Genomic DNA, 25,085 nt, shown 5'->3' with positions numbered 1-25,085 from the left:
TTGTAAGTGGATCCTACCATCTGTGTGTGACAATCACAAGAAGTGTCTTGCCCTCTATAGATGAAGTTCTTTGTATTCAACTTTAAAATGTATTTATCAAAGTGCTGATGGGATTTTTATGGGTGTCTCATTTTGAGAACTGTGGCTCCACTCCTGATAGACTTGCAGTTACCTTTTCAACAGACTAGTGTTCTTCCACCTGGTTGCAGTAGGGGACCCATTGCTAATGTTCATATATGTTTTTCCTCAAACTTTGCAATACCATCATAGTTAAAACCAGTCCAAATGCAGGTTGTAATATAAGTGAATTTAAAATTAGCAGATGAAGCAAATTCTCATTTATTCTAGTGATATTCTGGTGAGTGAATTTAAGCATTTTAAAAATAAAAAAAAATTAACATTAAGGCATTAAGAACTAGGCAAAGGTAACTCTTCTCACCTAAATAAAAGTATGAGAATGGATCAGTTTATCTTAAGAATAGGTTTAATTGCATTTCCTGTATTCTGAATTCTTTTAAGAGAAGGAAAGTTTCAGTATGTACTTTCTTCCCTTGTGTTAAAACTAAATTAATTAAACAAGAAGTTAGCATTTAATAATGAATGCAGAAACATTGCAATTGAAAATATTATAGAAAATAACATTTTTCTGTCTTGCATTTATTCTTACTAAATGGTAGAAATGAGCTGTGTTTTGATTTGCTCACTAAGTATTTGGTGACAGCATAGAGTCCCACTGGCAAAAATAGAAAAATTGAAACTTGAAGTAAAGACCCATAATAAATCAATAAATATATAATCATTAAAGTAAAGCTTGTAAAATTCTATCAAGCAAAATCCAATAGCTAGTGTGACTATGGCAGATAAAATGATTGTCTGCAGTTAACTACCAAGCTTCAGGGGAAAGTGAGAACTTGCACATTTATGGACCTGGCAAGTTTATTCTTTTAGCTTTCACAATGAAACAATACATTACCATGTATTTCATTGAGTCTTTAGCAAGTCTCTTAATGTATTTTTGTACAGAAAAAGCTAATCAAGGCTTTTCATACAAACTCTGTCAAAGTTTGTATTTCAGGAGTTTGCCTTTTGCTGGAAAGAAAGGGGATGGTGAGGCAACACTTTTTTCTTCCAGGGTTCCTGAAGTTATTGGAGTCATGAAACTCGTTTTTCTATATTTAGAAATCACTAGAATGGTCCTTTAATTAGATGCAAATCTGATTTTTAAATTCAAATTTCTGCAAAAATGAGCACCATGCTGTTACATGTAACCAGATGACCAAAAGCCATTTCTTGAGACTCTGTTGATAACGCCTGAGTGACTTCTGGGTCAGAATCTTTCCTTGCACTGGAAAGTGCTCTAGATAAGACACGGATTACATGGGTTTGCAGTCTGTATGTGCCATGTTAGACACGAGAGCTGGTTAAGTTGCGAGAGCTTGGCTAGCCATGGGTAATACACTCTCTCTCTTTGTTTGGCCAGTCTGTAGTCAGCTTGGAGGGACAGCTGTGTCATCCCACGTCTCCTGTTGACACCTGCAGGAACTGCTTGTGGCTGTGTTAAATAATCATGATTTAAAACAGGCAGGGGGTCTAATGGGAGGCTGTGATTTCCTGAGGGCATCTGCTTCTCTTTAGGTCTCTTGCATCTCTGCATCAGGGTTGTGAAACAGAGGGCCCATACCAAAAACTGGCAGATGTCAATATGTAATTCATGCCCTTTGAGGGGCTAAGTCATCCCTTAGTATCTCTGCTGACCCTCATCAAAGGCACCAAGAAGTGCAAGTTACTGAGGCTGCAGGTAAGATACTGGAAAAACTGAGCCTGCTGTCCCAGGGCTCTTGTATGTGAGCTGAGCCACACCATGGCTGTTGGATGGATAGTAGGAAGTCCCCTTTGGAGAGGTGCTTAAAGCAGCTTTAGTGTTTAGAGTTTAGGGAAAAAAAAAGGAAAAAAAAGTAAAGAAAACAAGCTGCTCCTCCCAGGAGAGGCTGGCACCACTAGCATGCTGGCAGGTAGGCTGCCAAAGTAATGACAACACAAGAAACCTGCCTTGTTTTGCAAACCTTTTGTATCGGTGATTGTGGAAAAGTTTTGCAATCACTGTAAGAAGGAAATCCAAGGTTTAAAAAAATGCTGTGGAGTGTTCCACTTCTTGGAGTAGGCAGCGCTTTTGCTGTGACGTTGCACTGGCTTCAAGCCTGAAAGCCCTAGGGCATGGGAAAGAAACAGCCTGACACGGCAGTGAGACCAAGTAAGTGCTCTCTCGATGCCTCCCACTGTCTCTCCCCACCCTGCCTTCCTACTTCTTTCCTTTTGTTTGTTTGTTTGTTTGTTTGTTTAATTGTTACGTGCTAGTGCAGGACAGGCTAGGCTTTTTGTACATCTCCGTGTCACTAAACTTGAAAGAGATTATGTAAAGTGCAAAGGTACAATTCTGCAAATTAGATAATTTTTTTTAAAGGATAATTGTGTGGACAGTGGGACGTTTTGTTTGTCTGTACAAAAACTATTCATTACCATTCATTTTTAAAAAATGTCATGAATTAAACCTGGCACTATTTTTCTTGCTTCGTTTAGTTTTAAATACCAGTTGTGTCCATGATTCACTGGTTTTCCAAAGTTCACATTTTTATAGAGTGGTTATGGAAAATGTTTCATTAGGCATAAGAGAAGGATTTATACAGTTTAACATTTTCTGTAAGTTTAAGGTAGATTATTAGGCTGGCAGCATAACATTAAATATTGTGAAAGGAAAACTATGTCATTGATTTAAATACTGTTTATTTAACAGAGTCAGATGTTTCACAAAGTTAATCATCAGCAAAATACAAGTCAATAAAGAATGTATTTACTTCAGAGAAATGTCTTTCAGCTTCCATCCTGTAAAGATCGGGGTAAACCTGAATTCGTCATACTTTAATTGTGTATAACTTCTTTTTTTCAATGTTTTTTTGATTTGTGAGCTGCTGAAGATGGCCTAAGGAAGGTTAAGTCCCTTTAGAAATTTCATATGTGGATCACTCTGAAATACACCTGTGTTTACTTTTCATAGTCACTTTTGGTGGATCCTACTGGAGTAGGATTTCGAACTAAAAACTACAAAATTCGTTAGAGTGCTTATGAGGCTTTATATCTCTTTATTAGTTGTCAATGCCTATTTGCAATCATTAGGAATAATTTTCAGGGGACTGTTGGGCTGCTTAGAGAGTGTTGTCCTTTCTGGGCATGGGTGTACATTTCTGAGGGAGTTCAGGTTGCTCCTGAGCATCTTGCTTGAGAGAATTGAGCTCTCCAGAGGAACAGAGCAACCTTTGCGGGTTGGCCCAGGGGCCTGCCACAGCCCTACTGCCCGCGGTGTTGAAAATGCCCTATGAAATTTAAATGGCCTCTCGGCCCTGCAAGTGGGGAACTTTGAGAAGTTCCAAGAGAAATTAAACAGAATGGGATATCTAAGATCCTATTGCCTTGGGAGGAAATTTTACAGGCCAATTTCTTGACCTATCTTCCTCTATATTCCTCTAATACGTGTGACAATGTATATCCAAGCTACCTAATTAGTTTTGGTGCTACCGCACCAGTTTTCCAACAGAGGAACTTGGCAATAGCTCTTTTTGTCTTGTTGTCATTCCAGAATTCTCTGTATTAGCTGGTTGCCCCTGATCAGCTTAATCTACACCAAGCAATGTAGCTAAGATGACTCCTTACATCAGAGCCATTTTTTAAACAGAAAACTTTGGCAATCTCATTAAAATAGCTACATTTATCATCTATCTTGCAGGAACTTGAGGACACTTTTGGACTTCAGGATAGTCATTATTAGTTTCTTTTAATCAGTGCCCTCTTTTTCCCTAATAAATCTTTACCTACCATATCTCTTACCCTATTTTCTCCTCAGTCATCATTTGTGGTCTGATTCTACAAACATTTATCTGATAAGTAACGTTACTCATAGGAATGTTGACAGAATGGTACAGGGTAGTGTTCAGTATTTCTGCAAATTCATAGGTCATGCAGTTAGAGAAAATCCTAATAAATATAACATAATATCAAGAGCCTACTGGATCGTACCAAAGGTCCATTTAGCCTGGACAATGATCAAAAGTGGATATCTAAAAGAGAATATAAGAATTAGGTCAAGCATGGTGAAGATGTTTCGCTTACATACTCTCCTAGCCTCTAGATGCCTAGGAACTTTTCTTCTCTATGAAGTTTTCTAAAAACTGTCAGCAAGTTGCCTCTAAATTTTCCATCTATGCAAGAAGGTCCTGAAGTCTTTTAGAATGCAGATTTCACAAAGCAGATGCACCAATCCTTAACTCATTACTTTGAATGCTTTTTAATATCCTTCCTGAGGAAAGGTGTCAATGTATAGATATCTCAGGTAGTGTCTCACCATCTAGTATGCCTGAAAAACATTGGAACCTTTATTCTTGTGCAATTAATAGTTAATCATAGTGATATTTTCCAAACAGAAAGACCTACATATCAGATCTGGAGGAGGAAAACCATGGATAGGCCAATCACTGCTGGCCAGCTTAAAGAAAAGTCTCTCTTCCAGGACAACAATGGCAGTGCAGTTCCTGCCAAGAACGTGTGCCATAACTGTTCAAAGCTAAAGGTATGGAAAGGAGCCCTCACCACATATTTTCTCTGGAATACTGAAAATGGCAATTTGAAATTCGATCAAGATTCAGTTAGTTCTGTATAACACTGTTTGACACTACATGTGTTGGAAATAACACTCTACATTGTGATTCCAAGCACATAGAATTCAATAAATGTGTTCAGCAGTTAAAAAGAGAGGTCATATTTTACTAATGAATCATTCAGAGGTGTGCTATAGTTGTAGTGGTAGTTGCAGCTATAACTTTTTATCCATGTTTTTTAGAACAGGAGAAGTAAGACTAATAAGACATGCCATAATAATAGTACCAGTAATGAACAACTTTATACTGCAGGTTTTCCCTAAGGAAGGAAACAGCTAAAACAGAATGTGGTAGAAAGGTAGAAGGTGCACACAGTCGATGTCAACTTTCTTTTTCTTTGCAGTAGAAGAGGCTTGGGAGGCCATCTGAAAGAGAAAGTAAAATCTTCTGTTTTAATGAAAATAATAGGAAGAATCTCTTCACAGATAATTAGAAAGCAAAAAATTGTTTCTTTGTTAACTCAATTATTTTCTCTCTTCAGATATTTCTTGGAGCTCTAGCTTTTTCCTTTTTTGCCAAAGGATTTTCTGGGAGCTACATGAAAAGCATGTCCAGTCAAATTGAAAGGAGATTTGAAATCTCGTCATCAATTGTTGGCATTATTGATGGCAGCTTTGAGATTGGTAAGTGTGCTTCCTTTGAAAGTGGATAAATACTACTTCTTAATACATTTTTTTCCCCTAAAAAACCTCTTTTTGTAATCTTACTGGTTCTCTCTTCTGTTGATGCAGGTAACTTAATGGTAATGGTGTTGGTGAGCTACCTTGGACCAAGAGTTCATCGACCAAAAGTAATTGCTGTTGGATGTGTCATCATGTCCTTAGGAGCATTTTTGTCAGTGATGCCTCAGTTCCTAATGGGACGGTAAATATGGAGAGTTTTTACATTGTGCAATAATTGAACTTGACCATATAAAGTGTTTTTTAATCACACACCTGAGTTAAAAGCTTGACAATAGTAGTTTCTTCCAGATAACAGGAAGGTTTTAATAGATGGATTTTTTATTATTGACTTTCTGATTTCCTCTCCGAAAGCTTACCTCTTTCTACAGGTAAGTAAGAGAGAAACCTCAAGTTTCTACAGAACTTATACATAATTAGGGATAAAGGGGGTTGAATTTTTCAGCTGGGATGGATGTATATAGATATGTATTTTTTTTCTTTTAGCTGTTCTTTTTTAAATACTTAAATGAACTGTAATGAGGTCTTGATGGAAGAGGTTTCTTCCTCCATGGTGGCTATATCAATGTAAAACTCTTTAAAATTATGAAGAATTTTATCTATCTACAGTGAATTTGGGGAGAGTTAACTATCTAAATACGCCTTCACATCTAAGCTTTAGAGCTTACAGAGTTGACAGAAGCAGCTCATACCTCTCCAATCCTTCAGCGGCTTTACTGAATAGTAGTTGAAAATAAATCCCTCTGTCATTCAAAAATTAAAATTTATTTGTGCATCTTCTTAAGTTCCAAGACCAATACCTTTGATAAGGAAGCTGTGGAAAGAATTATATCTGGGGACCATGGTATAGAATGGCCACAGTCACTACTCTGCTTGGCAACCTGCATTGCAGGGGACAGCACAGGCCAGAAGCAGAGCTGTGGAAATCTCTGATTTAAGCCAAACTCACAGCCAAGTTCTGAAGATTACCCGTTCTCCAAAACACTGAACAAAACCCAGTGGCTACAGGGGCCTCGCTGTCAACTATCACAATATTAAAGGTTGCTACTTGATTGCACAGTCCGAGGGAAGGTCTGCTCTCCATTTATCCCAAGGTAGCATAAATGTACTCAAGCTGGCTTCAATTTACTTAGCAGGTATGCTGTAGTAGTGGGCTGCCTAAATACAGACAAACTGGTGCATGTGTTTTGCAGCCTGTGTTAATCTCTATAGACATGGATAGGTTACTGCTAGATCCTTAGATAGCTATTTTAAACTAGCACAGAAATCTCTATGTTGTTATGCATCTGTCACATAGGTAAGAAACCGGTGGCAGCTCTGTTGTATGTAGATGGACTCTGGCTCTGTCCTTCAGTCTAAAGAATGTTCTCTTAAGCCCTGGAAGCAGCTTCTTTGCTCTTTAGCTTAAGAAAATATTGGGGTTAGAATGGTCAGGGCATTTTGAAAGTGTTATGAAAATACCTATCTTTTTTCAAGCAAAAGCACTGGAAATTGGTTGCCCCTCTGCTTTGCCTGCATGTAACAGGAATGGATGTGTATGAATACAAGGCTCATACACACCTCCTGCAAAGCAGTGTCTTTCATGTGTCAGTTGTATTTTACGTAGTTGTTTTCCAGTTATAATTATGAAAGGCTAACTGTTACTGTGGACAACTCCTCTATGAGTGTATCAGCTTGCTCCCCAGCATCAGAGGGCCATCCAGTCACAGATGTTACAGAAACACCCAGCACAATGAAAAATTTTGGTAAGCAAAAGCTCTGATGCTGGGTTCCCTTCTTCTGCTTGTCCCCATTTTATACACCCTCTTTTACTGGAAAGTAATAAGATCCCTGTTAGAAACATGATATATATATAAACCCACCCTATAGTGATTGTAAAACCCCCATATTTTATGTTATTTTTCTGTTGCAATGAAGTATTGTCAGAATTATGTTCACAGAAATGTATATGTTTATGGCTTTCAGGATGTGAGAAAACAACAAATTCCTACCTGTGGCTCTTTGTGTTGATGGGGAACCTTTTACGTGGAATTGGGGAGGCACCAGTTATGCCGCTGGGGGTTTCATATATTGATGATTTTTCTAAAGAAGAAAACTCAGCATTTTACATAGGTAATATGCAAATGAGTGATTTTTATGTTAAACAGTCTTTTCTTTAACATTTCTGTAGCCAAGCAAATACTCACCAAAGAAAAAAATCTATCTGCTCTATTCTGAATAATTCTGAGTCGTACAGAGGCAAAAAAAGCAATGCAAAAGAGATCTCATATTTATTTTTGAAGGATATTTCCCAGATGCTCCTTTTGCTTTCCCCAAGTGGCTTCTGCTAGATGTGCCAGTTAACTTTTTGGATTCTACACCAGCATACTTCCTGATTAAAGCATTTTCAAGTCACTAGTTACCATAGGAAAAGCCAAACCCTTTCCAGGGTGTTGTAATGAATCCCTTCTAGTTGGTATTTGGTTGTTATTTTAATGGAAGATAGCCTATTGTCCAAGACAGAAAGACTTACACTCAAAGCTAATTAATTTATTGCCAAACTGATTTAATAGCATGGAGTGTTTGTGTGGCTGAGGGAGGCCAAAACTGCTGCCTGAAGTAAACTTAGTGAAGGTGAACTGGTCATAAAGATAGTAAGATGTGATTTCAGGAAGAGTTCAGTATGTAATGCTATAGGGTAAGGACACTGCAAATGTCTTCATTTGTGGGATGAGGAAATCTGCAGGTTGAAGAAAATGGCAGTATTGTGGAGGGAGCTGACAAAAACAGAAGTTCCACTCAGCAGTTATCTATAATATTTGTCACCACCTCTGAGCTTCTGATTAAGGGTATTTTTAAAAGTTCAGCTGATTTTTTTTCTTGTCAGAATCTGATCTGGGAGAGATTGCAACAAGTTGGGGATTGCTGGGGAACCGACATTAAAAATATGAAGTAGACACAGAATAATATGGATTCAACAAAAATGAAAATTTGTTTAGGTCATGCAAAACGTGAAATTAAAAATGTGACAATTGAAGATATTTAATGAGTACTTCACTTCTATGGATTTCTCACCAAAGCAGAGGCTTTGAATGAATGAAATTTCATCACTGAGTTGAGCACTAGCACGTAATCTTGTATCTATTGAACCCATGGCTTCAACAAAAACATATCTGAGGCCAATGTATGTTGTAAATTTTAATACCTGATACATGCTAAAGTACTTATCAATGCAAGGGCTTGGCGTAGGTATGTCAATATGCAGCATCTGATTAACTGAATAAGTCTGCATGATGTACTGTTTGTGGTTTAGTCTGTTTGCTAATTACAAAGAATAAATATTACAAAGAAAAAATATACTAAGAAAATAAAACAGTGGATTTATTTTGTTCTGTTTTATCACAATACAAGCATATCAGTGAAGTTACTCTTGAATTTAAAGGGTACGCAAGTGTGACATTTAATTTAAAAGCTCTTCATATGCAAAATTATTGCACATATGCTTTTTAAGTTATCTGATACCTTATGGTGTCTTAAAGAAATATACTGTAAACAATATACAAAGTCATTGGTATGACTGTGCTGGTTTTTATCTGTTTATTTTAGAGAATGGACACTGAGTATTTGATCTTTGGAGATCACTGATAAATAACATAAAGAGTTAATTCCTGGCTTCTAGTGTCAAAATCCTGACCGCAGAAGTCAGTCATTTGGAAGCATCAGTATTTAGTCTAAAAGGCCAGTTCTTCCAATGAAGTAAAATGAGAGAACTAAATCAAAACAAAATGCAATTGGAACAATGAAGCAAAGATGAAAAACAGTCTGGTTAAATTATGCTGTAAGAATTTATTATGGAAGTCCTTGATCATAAGCTCAGCAATCACTACATTCAGAAGAGAGTTTGCAAAACCAACAGGAGAAAAAGCTCTGCAGTAGAGCAACACAGAAGGATTTACAGAGCATTGTGCCCAATGTAGGCAAGAACTGACAGGCACTTGGTCAAGAATTCCCTTTTTTCTAATAGAATTAAGCCTTCTGCAACTTCAATCAGCTCCCTGGTGTCAGTTCCATGATAGAACTCAGAAATCCGAATCAATGAATGTTTTTTTTTTAACTGTTACCCCCTCAGAACTAAACTTCAACAGATCAACACAAGTGACAAGTGAATGTCACTATGCTTGATTTATTTTGCAGATATTTTTATTTTATGTTGATTGCCAGCAGTGGTCACCAAAGTCAAATTGTGCTGTATTTACATACCGAGTCAGCAAAATGCAGTCCTAGCTTCCTAGGTTTCTGCTAGCCTTCACAGCTTATTAATTTGCTCCTAGGGGCAGCCTACCTTCTTCTGATCCCATGTTATCTCCTTTGTAAGCAGAGACAGAGCAAGAAATAGAAGCCCCAGTGAGGCCAGTAGCAAAATTGAAAGCTACTTTTAGAGGTCATTACTTTATGACTGGATTTCTTGTTTGGTTGGTTTTTATTTTTTTTATTTTATTTTTTATGGCTGCATAAGTACATATTAACACAACAGTTAGCTGATTTGCTTGTTCTGGAGCTGAATGAACCAACAAAGATTCTGTCTAATGAACTATGATCACACACAGGGACACTTACATCTCCTTGTTGCCTACAGAAAAATATTCTCAGGGTCCTCCACGTAATTCTGTTTCCACACACTTTTATTGTCCCTATCATCCTAATGTGATGCCAAACTGCAAAGGCGTGCCTTCTTATATGCCCATTATCAGATCAACCACTGCTGCTTAAAATTAAGCTGGGGGCCTGACCACATAGTACAGGGAAAAGTCCTGACTTCTACAATCACAGAACATCATGCAAGCTGTAGAGTTGCAGGTAGACTTATGATACCTCCAAGGGCCTAGAGTTGTATGTTCATTAGTTAACCACCATAAGCTGAACAATGCAATTACAAAAGTCTGAGGAGAGAAGGGAGGAGGAGGGGTGAAATCATGGCAATGTTATTGTCCTTCTTCCTGTGCCTTCCAATTCACCAACCTTGCCAATGAAATGCGTGGGGGGTCCACATGAGACTGTGCTCGCTTCAGCAAAGCCCCGTGCGAGTAAAGAAGCCTGCTTCCACATCACAGCTAGCACATTGGCACCTTACATCTTATTTTCTTGCTGCTCAGAAGCTTCCCATCAGACATCCTGTAACAGCCTGTGCCCTCTTCTGTCTCCTCCTTCCTTTCTCCTTTCCTTGTCCTCAGAGAAGAAGGCATGTTTGTCTGCGTAGCATTTTGCTCACTCTCCTGTGCTCCCTCCCTTCTTTTACAGGCCTGGTGAGATCCTCAGGCATGTTTGGGCCGACCCTGGGTTTCCTGCTTGGATCTTTCTGTGCTAGCCTCTGGGTTGACATTGGCATTGTGGATATCGGTAAGAAACCATGCGGTGGTGCAGTAACTGAGGAGATGACTGTATATAGGCACCTGCATGCCAAGAAGCACCTTCCCAGCTTACTACTCCAAAAACAGGGGCTCTCTAGAGAGTTTTCCCTAGTCAAAAGCTGCTGTTATTTACATTTTAAGATCTTCAGCATTGTAGTGTGACTGGAATATCCCTTGATGCAAGACCTCTACCCCCACTGCAGAAAAATGTTATACCTCTTTTCATGCTTGTGCACACACTTGTTACACTCTTGCTGTGCAGCTGAGAACAAATGAGCAAATGAAAGGCCATGCCCACGTTGAGAGAACAGTGAAAGGCCTTTGCTCATGGACACTTTCAACACCTGGCAAAAATTATGTTCTTGTAAAAACCGTGCAGCAAAGATTCATATGAAAACCCATCTCATTGTTCAAATCACTTTCAAGTCTCTAATCCCAGGGAAAATTTGAGGAACTTCAAAGAAAAACTTTTAAGTTTGGGGTTGGTAGAAAGAGGGGACAGTGGGAAACTAAGAAAGTGAAGTTCTTTTTGGATGGTGAAGGGCCCTCTTGCTGTCACTCATTCCCACAGGAAGTGTTGGAAGATTGTGGCAAGGAAATGCCACTGTGGGTCTAAATGGAGGCGTCTATTTTTGACTGCATGGGACTGATTTGATACAAGCTGCATTTCAAGTCTTTGTATGAAACATAAATCGCCTTGGTTCTGGTCTTTAAATAATATATATGAGGATGCCTATAATACATTTAATTACTCTGCATGATATCTATTTTCCTGTCTTTCTATATTTTATAGATGCCATCAGCATAAATCCTAAAGATACCCGTTGGGTTGGTGCCTGGTGGCTTGGATTGCTTATCTGTGGCGCAGTCAACTTCATTGCTTCATTGCCTTTCTGGTTTCTGCCTTATTCCTTACCGAAAGAAGGAGAGAATGAAAACCTGAAGATTAGTCATTTGCCTTCTCAAGGAGGTCACTGTAAAACAGACCTCCCAGCTCAGCCACAGTTAAAGTTCTCAGAGGCAGTAAAAGGTGAAAGATTATTGTCCAAATGTTTGTTTGCATGTGAATTCTCTCTCGTGGGTTCATTCTGAGCTGAGGATTTGCATAACCCTCAGAATATGCACATTTCTGCAGTGAAAATGATGGACAAAAATGCTCTCTTTAATTTGTAGTGTTATAATTACATGCTAAGGGTGTGTTTCAGTCCTGTCCTTATGTCAGACAGCCTGAAAAAGCTCATGCTGTTGCTTTGAGCACCAGAACTTCTCGGTTCAATGCGGTAGTTGTCATATCATGTATTACAGCTATAATCCTATGATTATGAAGGAAGAGGGGAGAAAACATCCCATCCCTCATTAATAAGCAATCCACTGCTGGCAGGTTACTGTTTCACTGAGGCCAACATAGGGGAGGGAAACATGGGGCTAGGTACTATGTTAGCTCTTGGAGGGATTTCACTGGATTCATAGCTCCTGTATATGAGCTCAGTGACGCTAAAGTAACCTTGTATAGGCAATATCAGACCACACTACCCATTGCTTGACTCCCCCAAGGATTTTATTCGTATGTATGTAGGCATGTGAACCCCTTAGTGGCTACAGTGAATGTGTTTTGAACTGTCACCTTTTAGGCAAGTGTGCCAACACCCAGACTACAGGTTAAATACAGGGTTTTGTCTTCAGTTTAATTTCATGGACTTAGATACACTAATCAAAGGTCTCAGGAAAGGTTCCAGCCTTTTCTGGATCAGGTGCTCCCTTTCTCTGAATATCAGCTGCATGTGGGGCTCTCATATGGTTTGTGAAGGCTCCTGCTTTAGGCACTAAACCTTTCACTTGGTTTATTATAGAGAGTCTTAATGTTCCTCTAGGGACACTCTCCTGTACAGGCATTGAGAATCAGTGCTGTGATCCTGAATGCCTTTGATGAATAGTCCTGTGTCACACACAAGATAATTTAGGATTTCTGCTTCCCAGTTCAGCTTCCTCTGTGCCGTTCAGCGTTGCTGCTCCTGTAAGTCATGTGTTGTCAATGAGGAAAACTCTCACTTGAGCAAGCATATGTTTTGATAGGCAAAGAATTATAACCTGCAATACAGCCTGTAATTAAATCAAAGTTAGTTTTATTATCTAAAGGATGTCAAAACAACTCTTCTCTGTGTTTAGCAGGGTGTACAGCATATACCTCTCCATTGCAGATTTCTTCCCAGCACTGAAGAAGCTGTTTGGAAATCCAGTTTTCCTGGTGTACATCTTTCTCACTATTCTGCAGTACAATTCTCTTATTGGGTTGATAACCTATGAGACAAAGTTCATGGAACAGCAATTTAATGTATCAGTGGCAAGAGCCATCTTTCTAATTGGTAGGTACCTGTCCTTTTAAATTCCAGTGTCAAAAAGGAAGATTTTCTTTGTTATTTTGCCTTCCTTTGTAGTAGGATCTTCTGTGAACTTTTTTGGTTAAAAAAAGTATGTAGTGGTTTATTAATTATCCTACCATATTTTGAAAGTGGATGTTCATTTTAGTGTTAATATTCCTGGTGTTCCTCTTTTAGTGAGCTAGAGGATTATTAGAACTGGGTGGATTTTTTTTGGCTGAAGTTTTTTCCAGAGTGAGATTATGGTTATGAATGTGTCTGTTTTCATGAACAGAAACCACACATAAACTGCAACTAAATAACAACTAAAAGAAAAAAACATTTAATTTAGAAAACGTCTAATGAAATGTGTGATTTTTCATTTCAGAATAACATCTTGGTATAAATGTTCTTCTGTTTTGATTACAAATACAAATTTTATTAGCAATAAGAAACCAAAATGTAAAATTTTGAGGAATTTCATTCAGCTCAAAACTCTTTCTATTTGCCAGTTCCATCAAAAATAAGTTCTTTGTAGTGTTCTACAAGAAAAGAATGCTGAAATTATATTAATCTTACAGTGATTAATATGGTGTCATAACCTGGCAAGAAAACCACGGTATTTTGAGGTCATTGCAGAACCGGTATTCCGTTACTTTAATCTGAAGGCACCCTGCTTTGCTGCGAGTCAGATAAAAATGAGAGAAGAACTTTCCTTTTCCTATCTTTTCTTGGATGCAGGGAAAGTTTTACAAAAACAACATGATCAAAAAACCCGACAAAACAAAAAAACCAAAACCACACAGAGAAAGGCAATCCCCGCACAAAACCTTGTAAAAGCTCTCTATTTAGCATGTAAATATTAGGGCTAGAGTTTGTGAAATCCTGAACGGATTATATCTAAATGCAAATCATTCCATGATTTACTCTGAGAGCAAAATGGAATCCAATGCAAAACCAGACGCTGCTTCCTTTCATGTTCTGTTTTGGGCTTTTGTTTTTTTGTAACTTTCAAAATGTTTAATGTTTTATTTTAGATGAAGTGCCCATGAGCTAAAACATCTATGTCATTTACTCCAGTTTCTAACAGGCACCTGTATAGGTTTTATTATATCACTGTACATTCAAACACCACTGTAATAAAAGGGTAGGGAATATTGAGCAACTAAGCTTTTTAAAGTCATAACACGACTTGAAAGAACATGAGGAAGTAAGCAAAATTACTTAAAGGTAATAAAAAGTCTTAGAACATCAAAGGATCAGTCCTAAAATAGGTTAGTATCTGATATTTTGGGAATGACTAGAACCAGATATTTATTCTGAAAAGGGTCAATGCAAGTGACAGCAATTAACATTTTTATTACTTTTTATTTGCAGGTGTGATACTTTTACCCATCACAATCTTGGGGATGTTTCTAGGAGGCTTGCTGATCAAGAAATTCAAACTTCACATAACTGAAATGGCAAAGTTCGCATGCATCACCTTTATAGTAGCATATTTGTTAAACCTCTTGTACTTTACATGCAGTTGTGAGGTGCTCCAGGTGGCTGGTTTGACAGTGCCCTACTCCGGGTTTGTATCCCCTCGGGTTTGTGTTGGTTGTGTCATTTGTCACAGTTGCTTCCTGCTCCTGCAACTGCAGAACACGGCGCACACATCTGTATTCCTCTACTCCCACAAACTAATCTGAGTTCTCATCTAATCTGGGTAATCTCAGCTGGGCTACAAACCTTCTACTCTAGAAAATATTTTGATTTGAATTTGAATGAGTTCTGAAATGTGTCTTCTCTGTTGATTTACTGTAGCATATTGCTATATCCTTTTACATTAAAAAAAATATGTTTGCTTAAAGACAAAATTTTTGTTGAAATTGACCTGTATTAAGTCATCTGCTAGTGTCAATCAGTGTGGTTTCAGCTAGAGTGGAGATACTGTGATTATATCATTTTACTGCTCCCGTGGTGATGATACACACAAGAAACTCCTGGGGTTTGAGATAGGCTTGTCAGGCTGGAATGATGCCTCATGTCGGGGATGGGCAGAATATCCTGATTTTGTTTTTCAAATTTTGTTTAAACTGGAAATTTTTTGTCTAAATTGTTTATTGCTGGGTATTGACAATATATGGCTATATTCTGGCAAATTGCTACTTAAGATGAAGTTTATCACAGACAAATTAAATTTTTATGTTCTCTTCCATGGCCTTAATTTAAAGCACGTCTCCTCCTAACATGTAGGGAGTGGGATGTAAAAAAAGTGTTGAAAGTGGCCTCCCCATAGTCCTCCAATGGCTTTGCCTCTAGAAGTGACCATCCTCTAGATCAGTAGCTATCATCTTGCACGGGGAGTTACCAGCCTCCCTTGGCAGCTGGAGATACTCACCTGCCTGAATACATTTTCTCATTTGGGAGGTAGAAAGTGGTCCTGTCAGGAGTGTGTGCTGCCCAAACAGACATTCCCTGTCCCTTAGCAGGACCATGGTCATGCTTTCTTGAGAACATTTTGCTGACTCTAGCATCCTGCCACAATTGCCTACTGTTTAAATTTAGCTCAATCTGATCCAACAAATTTCAAGGGATTTTAAAGGATTAAACTGAATCCAGCAGGGCGTGCTGAATTTTCAATTCAGACAGAAACTCAGTCCTGTGTTTTTTGAAACTGAGCCTATGTTCAGGGAAATACCTAAGTGGTCTTGGCAAACCTGACACCCAGTTCAACTTTGAGGTTAGTTACATAAAAGATGTCAGAGGTTTGTGCAATGGAGATAATTCTGGTTCAGTGCAACGTCTGATACTGTAGAGTGAATTAAAATTAAGCAGAAACATCAAGACAAATACTGAAAGAGCAATTACAGTTTCTTCAGGAGAACTGAGACTGGAGAATTTAACACGTGCTAGGATTGTTCTGGGTAAGAAACTCACATGCTGTTTTAACTGCTCAACAATTTGTAGCTTGAGGATGAGCAACAGCCTAATGAGGGCTAAAGCCCCTAGTATTTTCCCTTCTAGAAGACAGGAGAAATGTAGCCCTCTTGAGGTGTGTCTTGGATTGAGAGGTAAGGAGGAAGAAAAGGCAAACTTTAAACGTTATTTCCTTTATATTGTGAGTGACTTCAAAGCAGGGGTGATTTGTAGATCATGGACTCCTAGCACTTCCTGAAAATTGAGCCCTGCTACCATGTCCTCAGAGTTGCTGGCCACTTTTTACATTCTCAATTCTAGTTGTCATCCACTTATTTTAACTCCTTGGGACCTGATTTAGACATTTCTTACAGAAATGTTGAAATAAGTGGAAGCTATGAAAGTCTATGATAATGTACAACAAGAAATGAGATCTGATAAGAAATGGGGCTCAAGCCTGTCCCAGCTGCAGGGCTGCTGCTGCTGAGTATGGCCAGAGCTGAGACAGAAGCAGCATTTCTCACTCAGACTTATGAAACTTTCATTGCCACTAACTGGCTCTGATCCAGTGAAAAAAAATGTCAAGGACATCTTGCAGCTGTAGCTTTATGTATTTTAATATCACCACTTCTAGCACCCAGATATGGTATGATATCTACTGCTAAGGAAAAGCATGACCAGTCTACAGGTGATAAGAGATCCTAAGTATGATTTTCTTTTTCTTGGGTTGAGCTTTCAGATTAAAAAGTAATACCAAATATTCCCTCCTAGCCAATAATACCTAGTTTGTGAGTTCCACGCCTTTTCAGCAATAACCCCCAAAAATGTTGATGCTTTTTATTTTTCATAATTTCTCTTGATAAGAAATCTCAAGAAATATTTGGTTTAGCTCAAATTAGCTTAGTCCATATGACAACCTCACAGTCCTTTGGATGGTAGCAGTTGCCTACCCATGTTGATTGCTTCACTTTCTCCAAGTTTTTTCCTGCCTACTCCATCACATTTTGTTTGACTATGTAATTTGACTAAATAATTATTTTATTTCTTTGTTTTACCTCCAGATTAAAGCATCTTTCCTCCCCCAAAAACAGCTTCATGGCAAGTTGCAATGCTGACTGCGGCTGCAAGTTGGATCAGTGGGACCCTGTGTGTGGGGATAATGGGATCACTTACATGACGGCCTGCTTTGCAGGATGTAAATCATCAACCGGGATGGGAAAGAATATGGTAAATATATAGGTGGACAGATGATTATTTAGTAGGGCCTGTTGTGATAGAACAAGGGGTAATGATTCTAAACTGAAAGAGGGTAGATATAGACTAGATAAAAGGAAGACACTTTTTATGATCAGCGTGGTGAAACACTGGCACAGGTTGCCCAGAGAGCTGGTGGATGCCCCATCGCTGGGAACATTCAAGGTCAGGTTGGAGGGTGCTCTGAGCAACCTGATCTAGTTGAAGATGTCCCTGCTCACTGCAGGGTGGGGTTGGACTAGGTGACCTTTAAAGGTCCCTTCCAACCCAAACCATTCTATGATTCTATGATTATAGATATAGCTAGATTTCTCCATTTATTAAATTTTTGGCTGTGTGATTAAGAAATCCTGTAGATACAAAGTCCATTCTGTACAGTTTAACCTTGTAGTAGAAACTGAGTGAGTGCAAGGTTGCAGGGAGGGTTTTTAAAACAGTTGGGGTGAGGTAAGGAAGGTATGCAGGAAAGACATGAAAGCGTCAGACTCTTGACTTACATTTGTTGAATGCTTTTATTTTTATTTTTTTGTAATTTATTTTCTTCTCAGCAAGATGACCATAAATTTAGCTTTAAGTTTCTCAGTAGATCCCTTACTACGTAGGTACAACACAGACACAGCTAGGAGGGGTTTGCTTTAGAAGACCTTTACTAGTCATCTTGTTATACTAGCACAATTCCATGGTGTCAACTCATGTGCAACAGACCTGTCAGAGCTGCCATAGCTCAGGAAAGCAAATCATAACTCTAAATTTTACAGCCAGAAGTCCTGTAAATATACATCTGGCCATTTTGTTCTGTGTATCAACAGCAAAGCCATTTCCAGGATTTCAAACAATCCTACCTGGGTAAGATCATTAAAAACAGTAGATTTGCAGGAGTGTGTGCAAATAGTCATGTCTTCTGGCAGAGGCAGAATTGTCTTTATGTAACAACACTGAAAGAGTCAGGCAACATTTTCAGGCTTATATCCATACATCCCAGCAATATTCCCTTGTTTCTCTTCAGGGGAATTGGCTTTCAAACCCATTTCCTGCTAACTTCAAAGGCTATGAAACAGCCCTCTCCCAAACCAGTACCAAATGCTGTTTTAGATACATGGCAATAGACATGCATGATTGCACTTTTGGGGCCACATCTATATTTTTATTGTTACTCATCTAGTTCACAGGATTCCTGAGCAGAATGGCTGGATAACAGTCCGTGTCTGAATTTTATAGCTTTGACCCACTTTAAGCATACACAGAACACCTTCTGTCCTAGGAATGGCATGTCTGAAACTAAAGTCTCAGTTGCTTTGTGTCTCTGGAGCAGCTCAGAGTGGCTGGAGCATACCAATTAAATTGGATTGGTCATCAGTCCACAAAGATGATTAGGGAGGTACTTTCAGTGTAAACAACAGCCTGCCTGTTATGGGGAGTGAAAAATCTAGCTGCTAAAATAGTTTTGTGCTGCTGAATCCTGACTAAAATTCTTGTCATCTTCTCCTTTCAGGTGTTTCATGATTGTAGCTGTGTCGAAGGACAAATGCATGGACTTGGCAATTCCTCAGCAGTTCTGGGACAATGCCAAAGAGAAAGCTGTACCAAAGCGTTTCCCTATTTTTTAGCATTACAGACTGCATGTGCATTTATTTTAGCCTTAGGAGGCACTCCTACATATATGATTATGTTTAGGTGAAATACTTTACCTTACCTTGACCGTAAAGCTTTGGGGAAAGAGAAACAGAATATGGTATCTACTATTTCGCTCCTGTTGTGAGAAATGGCATGCTGATGAAACTGGGGCCCTGAGTCTTTGCCTGTACTCTGAAATCCAGCTCTGTTCATAGGCACAGCAGAGTGCCTGCCCACCAATTTATTCTAATTTAAGGCTGAGTAGATACATGGTGATGAAATGGGGGGCCTTATGCTGATCCTGAACATTAGTTTTTACTTCCAGTGAGAGGGATGCTTTTAACAGAGCAATGAACTTGAAATAAGATGCAGTGCTGCACCATATCCAAGGTGACTATGCTGTTCAAATTACTCAGGAGTAAAACATTCACCTTTGTTAAGCCTTGTTGGCTTAGAATGTTTTCTGTGTTGTGGGAAGTCTGATACTCCCATATTTTTTGTCAAGCTGGTATAAACAGAAATATGTCAGCAGCAATAATGTTTTAATTTTTATTCCTTCAATTGTAAAGCAGCACTGCTATTTTATACTCGGAAGAAAAGACAATGTTCTGTGCCTTTTGCATGGAAGTTTCTTTCCACTCGTGCTCACGGGTGAATTGCAATCCTCAGTAGTTATTGCGCATGACTAGGTAACTCTTTGCTAAGCTGCTGGTTCTTCTGCAATATTTCTAAGTGCAGCCATTCTTACCGCATGCCTGGATTATGGACCAGGCTAACTTTGCTGAGCAAAGTTTTCAGGATACTGATGTGTATAATGAGAAGCCTTTCATGTTAATGCTGGAAAGACGATATACTGATGTATAAACTCCAGTTCAGGAAACAGGCTGGCCATAGCAAGCCTCCCTCCCGTCCCTGTGCCAGCTCAGTACTCCCCCCCGCTTTTTGAGAGTTCTTCCAGTTCATCTGATGGACACAGGCTGTTTCTCCACTGGTAGGAACGAGGTACTTTTGCAGACAGGTAACACATGTTGCTGTCTCTCTCTGAAATGCTAGAGGCAGAGGTAGGTTTTACCTGCATGTAGCTAGCAAGGACCGCACACCTTTCTTCCCTCTGTTCACCACCGCACAGTACAGACCCTTCTAAAGCAAGGCAGCTTCTTGGAGCTTAACTTATGGACATGAAGTGCCTACTTTTAGTTGGTTCACTTTAATTTTCCCATGCATCCTCTCCCAAAAGTCTTTACAATCTGTTCTCCTCGGGTTCAAGCTCAGTTTCTGTAGAATCTCCCATTTATTTCAAGGAGAGTTTGTCCACTGAAGTCAATGGAAGGAGGCTCTACATCTGAACTTTAACTCTGGTGAATGTTTTCAGTTAGGGTTTGAGTCAGCTGTGTTAGGTAAGCCACAATACTCTTGCAATGGGGCACGTGCAGATGGTCGCAGGATGGCTATAGCTACATTATCCTATTGTTCCCCAAAACAATGTACTATTTTTGTTTCCTTTTAGATCTGTTTCACCAGACCTGAAATCCTTTGCTGTTGGGATTGAAACTTTAGGTGGTAGAGTACTAGGTAAAACTTCATTTCTTTGTGGGATTCAAGTAGGTAGTCAAAGAGACAGATCAAAGCTAGCCAGTGCAATGTCCTTGCTCTGAATGAGAACAGAAGAAATTTTTCAAAATTTTTCTCAGACTATGCATTTCAAAATTTTTGGAGGAGCTTGCTACATATTTCCTGGACCGTAATTATGTATTATGATTACCTCTTCAGAACTTTTATTATGCAGCAAAGGAATCAGGCAAAGGAAGGAAAGTGCATTGTACTTTTTTTTTTATTGGTGGGCACAACTACCTGAGCTTGATCAGTCTGGATATCCTTAACACCTATGCTGCCTTTTGCTGACCGTTTTTCACTTAGAGTTCCATGTACTCTGCCTGTTATTTTTTTCCTTGTGTTTATCTGCAATAAATAATCATTCCAGTCTTTAGACATGTAGTCTGCTCTGCCTCTAATGAACCTTGCCTTATCTTCACTTTCTTGCTGATTTCTGAGATCTTCCCCATGCAAATAAGCCCAAGTAGTCATTCTCTCTCCTAATCTCCATATTTTAGCTATTCAGAGAATCAATCTTGTGCGTTTATGAAATAATTTTCTTCACAACACTGCACATTATCCCTGAAACAACTTACCGATTATATTAAAGCATTATGACTGTCTAAAAGGAATTCTTTAGTACCACATAAGTAATACACTTATTACCTGGTTGGTTTTGAGCAAGTGCTTAATTTCAGCCCTTTTCACTCAGCTAACCATTTTTAATGGCAAACTGTTGTGTAATACCTGAAGAAATACATTAGTATACATAAATATTAATATGTAATGGTGTGTAATTCCACACCAGGGACTCAAAAAGTAATGTTGGTTATATTATTTCTTTAAATAACAGAAGCTATAATTCTAATAAAAATGCCATTAAAGTAGAATTACTAACATTTCCCTTGTTGAATACAGTAATGCTATAATCTTCCATCCTTTCAACTCCATTTAGGTGCTTGCTTAAATATTTTCACCAATCTTGGAATGTCAAAGCTGGAGGTGGATATTTAGTCCCATTTTATGCTGTCATAATTCAGAAGCCTTGAGATCAATTTCCTGATTTCTTTACCATGACATTAAATGCTGAGATCTTCATGTCTGAGATCATGTAATAAGAATTTTCTTTGCAGGAGGACTCCCAGCCCCTATTTATTTTGGTGCCTTGATAGATGAGACCTGCTTGAAATGGGGGACAAAAACCTGTGGGGGATCTGGATCTTGTCGGGTATATGACACGAAAGCATTCAGGTAAGCTGAAATCTTCATTAAGGGGTTGGGAATTCAGTTTCTGAGGCAGCTTTGGGCACCAAGGATCAAGGTATACTTTGCCCATGACAGTTGTCAATAGACAGATTAGTGTACTAAAAGCACCAAAACTCCTTGTTTTGACTAGGCCTTAATAGATCAAATAAGCCAAATAATATTAATAATATTGATTCAATCTCACATGTGACATTGCAATACACTCTCTTACATCGCCCAAATTAGTTCCTTTATCGAAGCCTTAGTGCACCGAATAACTCTGTGATGCTTTGGCTTTGTGGGAGACGGAACAACCGTGGAATAAGTGTAGTACTGAAGTCCCTCTTCCTCATCCCTTATTTCTCTGCTTCCTAATGTATAAGACAGGTCACAAAATCCCCTTGGTGAGGAGACCCAAATGACTGTTGGTGCGTGGAGAGCTGTGACCTGGAGCACTGAGTGCTGCCAGTGAGGGGCTGGAGAAAGGCTGGGAAAGGCAAAGCCATGGCTGGTGCAGCTCCTCCTGTCCCAGCCCTAAAATACCATCTGCTGAATGGAAGCACTCTTCAGACAGGAGGAATTTCTGCTATGAGTATAGGATGTTATTAGAACCTGCCTGGGGCTAAAAACCATTAGATTGTTTGCTTTCTGTTTGTTATTCCTTAAAATGTGGAGAAATACCTGGGTGAGAATAAATGGTTTTGCCAAAGTGTATTTGATATCTTACTTGCTTCTGCTCAGAAGGGGCAAGCTTTATTAATACAAACATATTTTGCACCTTTTTTTCTAGAAATGTCTATCTTGGCCTCATTGCAGGACTACGGGCAGGATGCTGTCTCTTATACATAGTGCTCTCTGTTTTAATAATGAAACGCTTTAAACCAGATGGCAAAGAGATGACAAATATTAAAAGTACAGAAAGATCAACCAGCAAAGAACCAGCTACTGCCAACAAAAAAGAAATTCTTCCTGGTGCAAGAACCTCAGAGGAGAGTGAGGAAACTTGTATGTAAAAAAACAGAAACAAGGCCTTTTCCTAACTCTGCCTACACTTCAGTTTTTCTAAGCAAGCACAACAGGGGTCTAATCACTGACTTCAGCAACTAGTTTACATTTTGGGGTTTCAAAAAACTATCTCTGAAACATTGACCTTTAATTTGCTTTACCTATCCTCTTTCTCTACTCATCTGAAACAATAGGGGGAAAAGGTTTTCAAAATCTGGGGAACTCTCCCATGCTCTTGAGGGTGCCAGAGCAGTGGCACAGGCTGCCCAGGGAGGGTGTGGAGTCTCCTGCCCTGGAGACATTCAAAACCCGCCTGGACACATTCCTGTGCCCCCTGCTCTAGGTGTCCCTGCTCAAGCAGGGGGTTGGACAAGATGATCTCCAGAGGTCCCTTCCGACCCCTGCCATTCTGTGATTCTGTGATTCTGAGATTAAGTTCCTTTTTAGACCAACAGTAAAACTAGCAAAAATTTTTCAAGTGTCATACATTTGATTATGATTGAAAAATTAAAAAGAAGAAATCCACAATAATCTTCCATTTTTCACAAATTTTATTTCAAGTCCTCTTGCTCTGCATTTAGTCCTACAGCTCTAAATGGCTAATTTAGAGCTAATGGTTACACTTGCCCAGTTGCTCTGATGGCTTTGCTGCGTGGTTCATGGCCAGAGAGAGCTCTCTGTTCTAGACTGGGTCCCATGGCCCAAGCTCAGGTGAGAGCCCCAGGGCCATTAGTGAGCACTCTGAACAAGAACTACACGACGACTCTGGGGTTTGGCTTGAACACAACAATCAAAATGGATTGCAAACAAAAGAAATTGTTGTATTAATTTTGCAGCACATCTCAGTATTGGGTATGAGTAAAATCACTCTGAACTGATGAAATAAAGTGATAGTGTGTCTTTAATTTTTTGTGTGTGTCTGCATGTGTGGGCCTTTTTATTCTAATGACCATTGCATTTATACCACAACTATATAGATTTCCTTCCTTGTTTAAGGAACCTCCAGTAAGCCTTGAAATGCAGTATTGAAAACGTGCAAATTTACAGCTTTCCACAGACAGCCTGGCTCAGAGAGAAACTTTTATTAAAGGGTGTTTCCAACAGTCATTACTGGGAAAAAAAGTCTCTAAAAATACTTGAAGTGTGATATTTCTTTGGAAGCCCTCATGATGTACCTTCGCAATGGGAGCAAACATGCCTAATAAGATCACTGCAGGTTTTGTCTGTATCATCACAGCCATTCTGCTTTCTTTTCTAAAGGGTGTCTTTGCTCCCTGTGGTCCTGTGCACAAGCCTAAAACTAGGAAACAAGCTTTCTTTCCAAATCTTAAACTTCCTCAGGACATGTGAAAGAACACTACACTAGTATGAAGAAAATCTACCACCTTTTATCTGAGAAAGCAGCAGAGCAGAGGGCTAAAGAGAGGGACTCCCCACAGTAAATGCTCTTCTGATCTTTCTTCTACCATCTGCCCTGTGTAAGTGCAAGAACAGGAATGGGAAAAGGGTTGATATGGTACTCACTGAAAGCAAGTTCTTCATATCCTAGCCTTGGGGATGGAGTTCTTTGCATTTTATGGCTTAAAGACAATGACCAGCACATTTAGACATTGCCCTTTACAATCATGGCTCTGATTATAAACTCCTAACAGATATGAGAAAGCAGCGTGTGTTATAAGGGAACAGAAATGAAAACTTCCCTACTACAGATGATAACAATATTGCATCTAGATCTGGAAATCATTAAAGAAAAATACAAGTTCCAGAAACCCCAGGCATTTTACACAGAGAGAATAATGATGTGTCTTTCTCATTCTGCAAACAGCGTTTTAACATTGAATAAATATATTGGCAGTTCTAGAAACACTCCTGATCTGTGCTAGGCATACAGACTCAGTCAGGTGACTCACACTAACGTCATTTCCCTTTTAATTCTGTTGTTTGGGTATTTATACTGGTATTTATATTGGTTTTTTATATTGCAGGCTTTTTGATGAGAGCATCTTTGGCATCTATTGCTTGCTTTTCCTAAGAGTTAATGTTTTACCAAAGGTGCATTAATTGATGTCAGACTAGAAATGAGATGCTGGTCAGATCTGATGATTCATGTCCAGTTATCTACCCCAGATACAACTTGGTAAAGGGAGCTTTTCCAAACAATAAGGCTTGACATCGTTCTCCGTAACAGTCCCAAACTGATAACAGTGTAAGTGCTGCCACAGGTGGTATTAAATGAAACTCTGGCTCAATATACTCCCAACTCCAAGGCTGGGTCTTATGCTTATGTTTTCAACACGCATTCCCTCATGTATAAATCTAAGCGCTCTCCTGTGAACACTGGGT

General features: G+C 39.0%; 1 protein-coding gene across 1 annotated transcript; it reads left to right on the top strand.

The window, feature by feature from the left end:
* The first annotated feature begins 1,760 nt into the window (after positions 1-1,760).
* LOC104051674 (solute carrier organic anion transporter family member 1C1) lies at positions 1,761-23,647 on the top strand. The gene is made up of 15 exons (XM_009512778.2): positions 1,761-2,251; positions 4,473-4,618; positions 5,188-5,329; positions 5,438-5,570; positions 7,004-7,131; positions 7,352-7,498; positions 10,664-10,762; positions 11,567-11,803; positions 12,972-13,136; positions 14,508-14,703; positions 17,093-17,258; positions 18,778-18,959; positions 20,407-20,471; positions 21,626-21,743; positions 22,528-23,647. The coding sequence occupies exons 1-15, from the start codon at positions 2,215-2,217 to the stop codon at positions 22,748-22,750; spliced, it is 2,184 nt and encodes a 727-aa protein (XP_009511073.2). The 5' UTR covers positions 1,761-2,214; the 3' UTR covers positions 22,751-23,647.
* Positions 23,648-25,085: the final 1,438 nt, after the last annotated feature.

The sequence above is a fragment of the Phalacrocorax carbo genome, chromosome 1 (assembly GCF_963921805.1).
Source record: "Phalacrocorax carbo chromosome 1, bPhaCar2.1, whole genome shotgun sequence".
Taxonomy (NCBI): Eukaryota; Metazoa; Chordata; class Aves; order Suliformes; family Phalacrocoracidae; genus Phalacrocorax; species Phalacrocorax carbo.
The sequence above is the reverse complement of the archived record's forward strand: the minus strand, read 5'-3'. Positions and strand labels throughout refer to the sequence as shown.

What these genes read in the sequence shown, in the direction of transcription:
- LOC104051674 (XM_009512778.2), top strand. Translation starts at nt 2,215, where the DNA reads ATGGGAAAGAAACAGCCTGACACGGCAGTGAGACCAA. An exon ending in CAGCACAATGAAAAATTTTG is followed by an intron (nt 7,132 to 7,351) that starts GTAAGCAAAAGC and finishes TATGGCTTTCAG; the next exon opens with GATGTGAGAAAACAACAAAT. An exon ending in CATTGGCATTGTGGATATCG is followed by an intron (nt 10,763 to 11,566) that starts GTAAGAAACCAT and finishes TATATTTTATAG; the next exon opens with ATGCCATCAGCATAAATCCT.